Consider the following 12,764-nt stretch of genomic DNA (forward strand, 5'->3'; position numbering starts at 1 on the left):
ATTGGCATAAAGAAAGACTGAGGACCATCTGTACTTCTCATGGTGTTTGCTTCATATTTGGCTTTGCAGCATTCCTTACATCCCTTCTGAGCAAAGCTTCTGTTATACAGATTCTTTAACTCTAAATCCTTTATCTGAATAATCCAAAACATCTACAGGCTGCTTGCATATTTTTTAATAACATGCAGAGAATGAAAAGCCACAAGTTAAATATCTGATTTGTATAAGCTTTTCTGTTCCTGTACACAAATCTTAAAGACTGGTACTCGAGTTAATTAGTTTTGGGGGTGCTGATATCTTCTTAATCATTGACTTAATAGTTCCAAATAGCCTTATAAGTTTTAGCTGCTGTCATTTATTACTTAGGAAAATTAATTTAGATTAAAATAATTTAAAGGCAGGTTTTGATGAGAATGTTATGAGCATACTCATTGTCTAGGGAATATGTATAAGATAATCAACGATTTTCCACTTTCTGAATCAATCTCCTTTACAATGTTCCTGATTAAAGGCAAACATATTATTTATCACATAGACAAAAAAATTTGAAAATTATCTAATTAATAATGTAGTTAAACAATTTTTATCTCCCTCCTCCTCCCAAGATTGCCACCTGGTTATGGGCACTCTGTGCCCTGATAGGCAGTAATGGACTGTGCACATTATGACATGCTTGTTGTGTAGGAATAGACCTGTTTAAAAGATTTGGATGTTCCATTGTATAAGCTCCAGTAAACTGAATGATTATAACCAAAATAGGGTTGTGGATACAGGTAAATTCATTAGTTGCCCGTTTACCGAAACGTTTATCAGTATCCCCTCTCTGTTTCTCAGACGCTAAGCTCTCTCATGTGGGCAGTTGAGATTATGCTACATGCTGACTCCCCTTTCAGCCTTTTTTCAGCAAATAGAGGGATCTATTTCTACCCCAACTGTCCCCATCTGCAGTTGCAACGAGCTAGGTCGGCGATAAACTGAACATCCTTGACATGATGTTCTCTTATAAAGATAAAATAAAAGCTGGTCGTTAAGTCTAAATAGTTAATTGGTCATTTAATGAATTGGCTTTTGGTAAATTAGACTGCTTCAAATAGTTCTAGGATAAAAGAAACTAAAATAATCTACTGTAAATTTTATTATCATCCCAAACTTGTGGGAAACCGGGAATGTGAGTTTTGGTCAATGACAAGCAGGTGCCAAGAAGATATGTGTATCAATGAAGCAACAATGTGCAGTCTTATTGGAACAGTGCAAATGCCTGGCTTGAGCTTCGTTTCAAAAATAGGTATTTATAATTCACATACAGTAAAGTCTTTTGATCATTTTTGAGAAATTTTCTTTTCCACTTCCATGTAAGTACTTGCATCTGAAAACACAGTTAATGTGCATGAATCAGTGCCAATCCCCACCTCTCTGTCAGCATTATGTATAACCCATAAAACTCTTCCTGAAAGATTTTGATCATACTTATCACTAAAACAATTGAACAAACAAATAATCAAACACAAAGAACAACTATTTTGGTTTGCTGCCACAAGACAATGAGGATTACATTTGCATAAAATGATGTCAAACTCTCCAAACCGTGTATTTTAAATGTTGCATAAGGAGTCAAGTCAGAATAAAAAAAGAAATACGGTGGCAAAACAACATGAAACTCTGCACCAGGGATGGAGGGCAAGGTGTGGATTCTGGAATTCACCATTCTGTTCCCCATAAAAATGCCTAGAGCACAATAGATGCACAACAAATATTTGTTGAACTAAAAATTTTAAAGAACACATTTTTTGAATGATGAAGATGCACCTTCTCTTTCAAATAAAATGTGGCTCACAGGCTGTATGTTCAAATGACACTAGTTCCCAAGTGTTTTTCATTTTGAACTCCCAGCTGGAATATAATGAAGAAGTGTGAAAAGATACACAGCTCTCATGTGTGTTAATTTGACTTATCAAAGTGATTAGGATAGGTTTTTAGTTTGAATTCTTTGGCAATAGCCAATTTTTAAAAATTGCAGTGCACCACAGAGGGATAAGTTTAAAAGAGTAGCGATGATGTACATAGCAGGGGAAATGCAAAACATTTGGGCACTGCATGTAAAAAGTCCAGAGAATCCAGGGAGGGGATAAACACCTCATAGATGTAGAATGTTCTCTAACTCTCCTCTCACCAGTCCTCTGCTCTGATTTGGTACTGTGTTTTCCCCATAAATAAGTCTGGGTCTTATATTAATTTTTGCTCCATAAGATGCATTAGTGCTTATGTTTAGGGGATGTCATTCTGAAAAGTCATGCTTATTTTCCATGAAACACGGTATTTCCAAACCTCAGTTCCACTATCCCTCATCTCCATCCTCCACTTCCCTCCCCAAGTAGTCTTTTCTCTCCAGTGATCTAGTAAGTAAGCTAATATGAGGCATACTTAGATGCTCAAAATGGCAGGTGGGTTCCTAGTGATCTTGGTCACATTTGCAGAGGAGCTGTCATTCTGCGACAGCGCAAATGATAGAAGGTGCTTTAGCCTTTATTCTGGTTAAATGCTTTAACAACACCTTCTTTTCCATTTGATCATGGACCAGGACCTCTTATTAGCCCTGTACTTGCCCAGTGGCTAAGACCACACAGATGAACTGGATTTGAGAAAAGATTGCCATAGTTCTCTTGGTTGGAAGACCATTCATAGTCTGGTTGGAAACCATTCATAGTTTGGGTTTCCCTAGTAAAACTGATCCACGTACATAACCTGAGTCAGTGCATGGGAATATAAAACTGATCATTGTTGCCATTAGAAAAAATAGACTCCTAACCCTAATATATTATTGGCTCTCACAACCATCTCAGAATCTCCAAGTATAAATTTAGAAAAAACTTCCATCATATGCTATGTAAATTGGCATACTAAAGATTCCACAGAGAGTTTTTAATATTTTCCTTTCAGTTATGGAATAGTAATTTCTGTCATTTCTGCCATTTCCTGAGCACTTACTATGTGACAAACCCTGGTTTGAATACAATACATAGATGACTTCACTTAATCTTCACAACAAATCTGTGATTCGGGACCTATAGATATCATCTCCTTTTCACAGATGAAGACACCAAGACTTCGTGACTTTGAGTAATTTTCCTAAGATTGCACATTAGGCCACTGGTCAGCTGATATTCTTTTGCAGTCTTTGTAAATCCAAAAACTGAAATATTACTTGTATATCATATTTCTTAATTTTTTAAAACCAAGATTACTTAAAATTCACATTTGTGGTTAATTTTCACCTGATGAATGAGTGTGATGTGGTGGTTCTATGCCTGGATTGAAGGCAAGCCTGGCTGGAATCTTGGTTCTATCACTTACTAGTTGTGTGTCTGTCATGCGAGGTGGCCTGCGGGGTCTCTGGTCCCACTCCCCACATAAGAACGCAGGACATGGTGAGGCCAAAAAGGAACACCCACGGAGCCACAGGTAGGGGAGTCACACCACTATAGTCTCCCTGGCGGCTGGGTTGGAGACACAGGAAGCAGGAGCCACACTGTTCGTAACCCTCACTGCACCACTTGCAGGCTCAGCCACCATCTTCTTGCTAGTCCCCATTTCCTGCTAGCGTAGCCACAGCAGTTATATTAGTGGCCAATGGCTCACTGGTTACAGCTGACGGCCAACTAGCCACAGCTGATAGCCATTTACTACTTGAGCCAGCAGCTTTCCACGTGAGGCCGAGAGCCTGGAAACTGAACTCCTGGCTCTGTCCCCACAACAACTTAGAACTTTTGTTTAACTCTGATATATATGTCAACGGGACTTCAAATCAACATTCTGAAAAGAAACTCAAAATACCTTTTCATCTAGGGTTTCCTGTCTCAGTAAATACCAAAATCACCCATCTAGTTCTGGGGAGAAAAAAGAATGGAAATGAGAGAGAGAGAGAGAGAGAGAGAGAGAGAGAGAGAGAGAGAGAAATTAGGGGGAAAGGAAGGAAGGAAAGAAAAGTAAAAGAAGGAAGGGAGGAAGGGAGAGAGAGAGGGAAGAAAGAAACCCAAGAGTGTCCTCAAATCCCTCCTCTGTCTCACCCTCTGTATCCACCTGCTTCAGGTTCTGGCATCTCCTTAGCTCTTGAACTTTTTTATCTCCTAGTATCTATAGGCTCCTTTGCTATCCAATCTGCCCTAATCTCTTCTATGATTTACTGTACCCTCCAACTAGTCTCCTTATATTTCCTCTTCCCCCTTTTAATCTATTCTCCTCACTATAACCAGAATGATTTTTAATTAAAAAATATATGTACACGTATATATCACTTCTTACCTTAAATCCATATAAGGGCTTCCTATTGCTCTTACAATAAGAGTTCTCCTGTTCTGAGCCCTGCCTTGCCCGATTCCGCTGCCCTAATATGCTGTGCTCTCCTCATCACTCTGTCATCTTCCCGTCAGCCTCAAGGCCCCACACAGGCTCCTTTCCACTCCCTTTCTGGACTCCTCACCTGTCCCCTCCCCACTGGTAGCACTTACCAAGGACTTGGCATTTGGTAGACATATGTGAATATTTGTTGACTGAATAAATATATTGATGAGGAATGAATTAAAGCATAATTTCCCCCTTATGAACATGAGACTATACATGTATGGAAGGATACATACTATCTCTGGAAATGGGGGTGGGCTTCTTGACTATTTCCCATTGGGTGCACATTATTATTTTCTGAATTTCTTTTTCCTTTTTCTAAAATTATTTTCCCTTATTTAGTTTATTCTTCTTCCTTGTATTTCCTTTTTTCTCTATTTAGTACAATTTCAAACCAAAGCCATTTGAATTTCAGTTACTATTAAAGAGAATGAAGAGTTTCAAGGGTTTCTAGAAGGCTAAAAAAACACTTTCTCCATACATATAAAACTTCAATATCATACAACCTCATCTAAAGTGTTGTCAATTCTGCTAAAGAATAGTGGATTTTAATATTAAAAAAACAAGAATGAATTTTAACAAGCATATATTGATCAAGTTAAAAGAAGTTTTAATGTTTATATGCTGTCTATTGAGAACTATACCTGCAGCATTCTGATATAATTATACCAGTAGATAAGTAATTTTCCAATTTACATCATAAGCACATTGACTACAATATGTATAAAGCAATGCTGCTAAACTTATGTGTAACTTATGGAGTTAGGAATAAGCAATCATGTTTGATTCTCCTTCATCTTCATATATTTTTGCCTTTAGAACTATTTAAAGTTATAGTTTCCAACTTTTTCATGACCCTTAAAATACTATATTAGCTAAATGTTCACACTTGTCCTTTTTTAGCATTAAAAGAAATGTCACATGCTAGATTTCTGCAAATGACCCACATTCAGATGTGAACCAGACATAATAGCTTCTGCCACTCACCAAGCAAAGAATTACTTCAAATGTAGGACACAGGGCAGAAGAATTTGTAAATTACTTTGTTTTATTGGCCATCGTCAAAACCTGTGGCATGAAATGTGACCTATTTCTACAAACAATAATGCCTAAGGCTTTATGGACAGGTAGAATATAGTTTCTCTTTTAATTACATTTTGAAAAAAATAATTAAAAAATGTAAAGTTTTCAGAATAGTTGTATTGTTAAAAGAAATCAAATTTGCAACCATCACCATATAAGCACGTATATTTCAAAAGAATATCAGAAAAAAAATTCTTTATATTTTAAAAAACTCAAACCTACAAAAATTGCAAATATAGTACATGAACTTATAATTCTCCTAGACTCACTAATTATTAATTTTTTTGTTTGCTTTTCTCTTTCTCTTCTCTTCCAAAGCCATCCAATGTCTTCAATTTTATATAATTAAATCTTATATTTATAGACACACACCCCTTAAATCGCAGAAAATGCATGAAAATGCATGTGTGTATTATTTCTGACCCATTTGAAAATACCCAACTTTCATAACTAAATATGATCAATGAAAGTTTAAACTTAATATTCACTGAATGACTCTAATGTTGTATATATAGAGAGAATAGTCTGTTGCTGTCTCTTATCAATGTCTACCAATGTCTAATTTATTTATGAAATTGGAACTGTTTTTACATTGTTTATCCATATAGAAATTATCCTAATGTTTACATGGACTCTTTTTAACTTTTTAAAGAGAACCTGTGAAATTTCAGTAGAACCACCTTTTATCAGTATGGACTACATAAATATCCAAAAGGATAAAAATTCACTCTTGGATAAATGTTATATTGTTTGACCAATTATATTATCAAATGAATTACAAAATTATCAACATTCAGTTTATTTATTTTTTTAAATATTTTGCTTACTTAATCATAGATGATTTTCTCTTTGTTTTTGTAAACTGGCTCTTTTGAGCTGGAAAATGTGCTAAAACCTAATAAAAGTTGGTAGGTTGACTCATTAACAACCCATTATGAAGTTTTTCACTGGAAAATGCCACTAAAAATGCAAAAAAAAAAATGTTTTAACTAAAAATGCAATTAATCTTTGTACCACTTTCCATATTCCAATGTGCCATTTTGTTCTCTGTTAAAACATTTGTTTACCATCCTGTAGATCTCAGCTTGGATGTTTACATAATTATTCTTTCACACAGAATGAAGGAGATATAAAGAGGAGACAGACATTTTCTGGGCAAAAGGAACAGAAGCTAGCAGAAACAGGACTCTGATTCCTAATTAATTCAAAGTTAATTGCATTGATGATAATCCTGCACTTAAAATCTTCATATAGAAAATGTTTATGGCAGCAAATTGACAGTAATTTAACTATATTAAGTCTTACCACCATTAAAAGAAAAAGATGAATGTTACATTAAACAAGCTTAAGAGAATGGTAAAGACTAGTTCTTGTTTAACAACACAACTAACAAATCATTCAAATGGCCGACCTAGAATCTCAAAGCACAGTAAGACTAGTAGTTGCATTTCATGATGACATCAAGCCAGATGGTCCATCTTGGGCCATCAGTGATGCTGGGTGGCAGTTTTGCTTTTATTTCCACTCTGTGATGAATGCAAAATAATTGGGGAAAGAAAAGACACATTGATCTTATGTGGTGGGTAAGATAAAAAAAATATTTTGGAAAGAATCAAGACAGGTTGTTAAAGCAAGATATGTGTTGTATCAGATATTTTCACTGAAAATTCAGATGATGGAATGAAATAAACTTTGGTGTTACCTCTGAGTTGAAATTCTGTCTCTGTAACTTATAAACAGTAAGACGAACATTTTTTATTTTAATGTATAGATATGTAAAAGACATAATTAATATAAGGTTAGATAACTCAATGGGTATGAAATTAACTGCTGTCATAATGGGAAATCAATAAATTTTAGTTTTAATTATCTAGCTTATTTAAAGCAAAATATAATGATCCTGATCATTGAAATAAAATATTTACAATTTTCCACTTCCATGTGATGCTTAACTATATTGCTAATCCAATTTATATCCTTATATTATATATCCTGGATATATAATCCAATTATATATCCAATTTATATTTGGTAAAAACTTACTTCTCAAATGGGTAGTTTATTGGCACTAGGATACATCAGGGTTCATGATCTTTCCTACAGACTATTCAGTGGCCCAGATTTGTGCTTCTTAAACTAGTTCCATGTATATGTGATGAGCAAAGTGTACACAAAGTCACATGGTAAATATTACTCCAGAGTTTCAATTTTACTCAAAATAAAAATACATATATTGCATTAAAACAAATATACTGACACATAATGGATACAATACACATTTTTCCTTTCTTTGAAATTAGGGGTATTTAATGTAAAAGTTTTATTAAGCATTGGCGTAATTCGTGTTTATAATACTCATTTAAATGTTACCAATGAAGTAGTTCTGTTTTTTTCAGTATGGTACTTGTTGTCACTTTACTAGTATCATAAGAAAAGCAGTGCTCTTCCAAGTTAAAATTTGGAGTTGTTTTGAAGAGTGGGAAAAAATTAAATAAGTAGTTCATCAGGTTAGGTGCTTTCCCAAATCGGTCTCTTTATCATTCATGTTGGAAAACAACCAACCAACAAACCTCTGTGGTAACTGCACTGGTCCAATGGGTTTTCTATTACAGGGCACTAAAATCAACTGACTGAAGTAGAATAAATCAAAATTTAAACTTCCTTTGATAAATCCCTCACATTTGAACTAACCTGGATATTCATAATGTAAATTAATGGCTAAACATTTCTCAATTTTTGACAATTACTTAGACATCAAAAATCAGAAATAAAGGTCTTATCGAGATAACTGCAAAGAAAAAAAAACCCAGATTGTTGTTGGACTATGATATTTAGTGGAGGAATTTTTAAAATAATTTCTGGAATCTTAGTCAAATAATTTCTAGAGAAGAAATTGGAATAATGAACTAAATAAATAGAAATTGATAAAAAGAAACAAATTGCTTAACATTTTTGAAGAAAAAAGTAAACATGTTCGGGAAAAAAAACAGGTAACATGATTTTGTCTTTAGATTGCACAGTGATTCTTGGATATTGGATGCACTTCAGCGTATCCACAGTGAAGAAACCAAGTTTTTTATACCTTATGATTTGGAGATTTCCAATCAGGAACTAAGTTACATTGTGAAAAGGTCCGAGCAATGGAGGGGAATCAGTGGTGAAAGAAGGAAGGTGAGTTTGTTTGAAGTAGATTTGTTTTTGGACTGCACAAAAGAAACTCTTTTTGTTAGCATATTAGCAAGTTGTTGAATTTTCTCCCATTGTTCTTAAAGCCATTTAATGTTGTATTTGACTAACACCAGTATACAAATCTTGCAACTCAACTGTATGTTGTCTTTTTTTATTAATCCAAATAAGGAGACATAAGCAGATAATTCTTATAGTTTAGCATTATTATTTTCTTATAGAAATGTTTATTGATATATGCCATATATATATATATATATATATATATATATATATATATATATATATATATATGGTGTGTGTGTGTGTCTGTGTGTATGAGCTTGGAGAATTAAGTTTGTGAATTCATCCTAGAAAAAGTGCTACATACCTCGTTGCTGAATACCACTACGGTCACCTTCGAAGTACTCCCTTTGTGAAGCTATGCACCGATGCCAGCACCTAGTCCACCTTTCAAAGCAATTTTGGAACTTTTTCTGGAATGGCCATCAGATCTCTCATATTATCCTTGTCCTGAATGTCATCAAAATGTCTTCCTTTCGAGGGTGGGGGGGCGGGTGAAGGGATTGAAGGGCAGTCGGTGACCACAGGATGGCCACGGGGTATGAAAATTAATCTGGGGAACGTAATTTAGTGGTTACCAGAGGGCAAGGGGGTTGGGGGGTGGGAGATGAGGGTAAGGGGGATCAAATATACGGTGATGGAAGGAGAACTGACTCTGGGTGGTGAACACACAATGTAATTTATAGATGATATGATACAGAATTGCACACCTGAAATCTATGTAATTTTACTAACAATTGTCACCCCAATAAATTTAAATAAAAAAAATGTTTTCCTTTCAATATTTCCTTTATCTTTGGATAAAGAAAGAAGTCAATGGGGCCCAGCCAGATCAGGTGAGTAGGGAGGGTGTTCCAATACAGTTATTTGTTTACTGGCTAAAAACTCCCTCACAGACAGTGCCGTGTGAGCTGTGCATTGTCATGATGCAAGAGCCATGAATTGTTGGCGAAAAGTTCAGGTCGTCTAACTTTTTCACGCAGCCTTTTCAGCACTTCCAAATCATAAACTTGGTTAACTGTTTGTCCAGTCGATACAAATTCATAATGAATAATCCCTGTGATATCAAAAGAGGTTAGCAACATTGTTGCAACAAGTTTGTGAACTTAATTGTCAGTCCTCGTGTGTGTGTACTGTGTGTGTGTGTGTACAGGTGCTCACACACACACACACACACACACACACAAACACACAAACACATATACACATGCACCGGGGTGCCAAAAAAACGTATACAAGTGGACACTTTGGTCAATGTTGCTTGAGAAGTAGTTCACAGTAATCAGTAGTGTCTGGACGCTGATGGTAACCACTTTGAGCACCTCTTGTAATTCCAGAAGTCAAACGTGACTTGGATTCATTTTCTGTCATCGGTATATATTGAGTATTACAATTTTAATACAATTTTCCTTTCTTAAAATGTGTATACATTTTTTTGTCACCCTGTGTATGAGAGAGTGTGTGTGTGTGTGTGTGTGTGTGTGTGTGTATGTGTGTGTGTGTGTGTGTGTGTATGAGGTCTGACAATTAGGTTCGTGAACTTGTTGCAACAATGTTGCTAACCTTTTTCTGATGTCAGAGGGATTATTCATTATAAATTTGTACCAACTGGAAAAGCAGTTAACCAAGTTTACTATTTGGAACTGCTGAAAAGGCTGTGTAAAAACGATGAAAACAACCTGAACTTTTAGTCAACAATTCATGGCTCTTGGATCATGACAATGCACCACCTCACACGGCACTGTCTCTGAGGGAGTTTTTAGCCAGTAAACAAATAACTGTATTGGAACACCCTCCATATCCACTTTATCTGGCCCCTAATGACTTCTTTCTTTACCCAAAAATAAAAGAAATATTGAAAGGAAGACATTTTGATGACATTTAGGACATCAAGAGTAATATGAGAGCTCTGATGGCCATTCCAGTAAAAGAGTTCCAAAATTGCTTTGAAGGGTGGACTAGCTGCTGGCGTTGGTGTACAACTTCCCAAGGGGAGTACTTCGAAGGTGACCATTGTGATATTCAGCAATGAGATATGTAGCACTTTTTTTAGGATGACTTCGCGAACTTACTTGTCAGACCTCGTATTTCACATCCCCGTGACTATTTTGTGACTACCAATTTATACTTCGTAATCCCTTCACCTTTCTCATCCATTCCCCCAAGATCCCTGAAATCTAGCAAACATCAGTTAGTTCTCTGGATCTGTGAGTCTATTTCTGTTTCATTTGTTTGTTTTTCTGTTCTTTAGATTCCACATATAATTGAGATCATATGGTATTTGTGTTTCTCAATCTGACTTATTTCACTTAGCATAGTACCCGCTAGGTCCATCAATGTAAGATTTCATTCTTTTTTATGGTAGAGTAATACTCCATTGTGTAAATGTACCACATAATTTCTTTATCCAATCGTCTATTGATAGGCATTTTGGTTGTTTCCATATCTTGGCTATTGTGAATAGTGCTACAGTAAACAAAGTGGTACATATATATTTTGAATTAGTTTTGGATTTTTTTGGGTAAATACCCAGGAGTGGAATTGCTGGGTCATAAGGTAGTTCTATTTTTAATTATTTCAAGAACCTCCATAGTGTTTTCCATAGTGGCTGCACCAATTTGCAATCCAACCAACAGTGCACAAGGGTTCTCTTTTCTCCACATTTTTTGCATTTGTTTCTTAATTTATTGATGACAGCCATTTTGACAGGAGTAAGGTGGTATCTCTTTGTGGTTTTTATTTGCATTTCTCTCATGATTAGTGATGTTGAGCATCTTTTCATATGTCTGTTGTCCATTTGTATGTCTTCCTTGAAGAAATGTCTATTCAGGTCCTCTTCCCATTTTTTAATCGGATTGTTTGTTTTTTGGTGTTATGTTGTATGAGTTTTTTTAAATAAATTTTGGATATTAACCCCTTATCAGATGTATCATTGGTAAATATCTTCTCCCATTTGATGGGATGTCTTTTCCTTTCGTTGATGGTTTCCTTTTCTTTGAAAAACGTTTTAGTTTGATGTAGTCCCATTTGTTTATTTTTTCTTTTCCCAAGAAGATATATCAGTAAAAATACTTCTAAGGGTAATGTCTGAAAGTTTATTTCCTATATTTTCTTCTAGGAGTTTTATGGTTTTGGGTCTTACATTTAAATCTTTAATCCATTGTGAGTTTATTTTTGTATATGACATAAAGAAGTGGTCCAGTTTCATTTTTTTCCATGTATCTGTCCAGTTTTCCCTGCACCATTTATTGAATAAACTGTCTTAATTCCAATTTAAATTCTTGCTTCCTTTGCCATAGATTTACCATATAGGCATGGATTTATTTCTTGGCTCTCTGTTCTGTTCCACTGATCTATGTGTCTGTTTTTATGACAATATCATACAGGTTTGATTACTATGGCCTTGTAGTATAATTTGATATCAGGTAGTATGATACCTCTAGCTTTGTTCTTCTTTCTCAGAATGGCTATCACTTTTCAGGATCTTTTATATATAAGTTTTAGTATTATTTGTTCTAGTTCTGTGAAAAACGCCTTTGGTATTTTGACAGGGATTGCATTGAATCTATATGTTGATTTGTGTAGTATGGACATTTTAAGTATATTAAATGTTCCTATCCGTGAGCATGGTATATGCTTCGATTTATTTGTATTTTCTTTAATTTCTCTCTTCACTGTCTTATAATTTTCTGAGTACAGGTCTTTTACTTCCTTGGTTAAATTTATTCCTAAGTTTTTTTGTTTGTTTGTTTGTTTTGTTTTTTAATGCACTTGTAAACAGGATTCTTTTCTTAATTTTTTTTTTCTGAAAGTTCCATTATTGGTGTATAAAAATGCAATGGATTTCTGAATATTAATTTTGTATCATGCTTCTTTACTGAATTCATTTATCAGTTCTAATATCAGTTTTGATGGAACCTTTGGGGTTCTCTATAAACAGTATGTCATGTCATCTACAAATATTGCCGGTTTTGTTTCATCCTTTGTAATTTGGATTCCTTTATTTCTTTTTCATATCTGATTGCTATGGCTAG

The 12,764-nt window shown here is 34.9% G+C and overlaps 1 protein-coding gene across 1 annotated transcript in view; it reads left to right on the forward strand.

The window, feature by feature from the left end:
* The window catches only part of LOC117027123 (uncharacterized), a 252,524-nt gene extending 243,747 nt beyond the window's left edge, over positions 1-8,777 (forward strand). The window contains 2 exon segments of the mRNA XM_033114510.1: positions 8,493-8,652; positions 8,754-8,777. Of these exon segments, the coding sequence (XP_032970401.1) occupies positions 8,493-8,652; positions 8,754-8,777 (184 nt within the window).
* The last annotated feature ends 3,987 nt before the right edge of the window (positions 8,778-12,764 follow it).

The sequence above is a fragment of the Rhinolophus ferrumequinum genome, chromosome 9 (genome assembly GCF_004115265.2).
Source record: "Rhinolophus ferrumequinum isolate MPI-CBG mRhiFer1 chromosome 9, mRhiFer1_v1.p, whole genome shotgun sequence".
NCBI classification, from domain to species: domain Eukaryota; kingdom Metazoa; phylum Chordata; class Mammalia; order Chiroptera; family Rhinolophidae; genus Rhinolophus; species Rhinolophus ferrumequinum.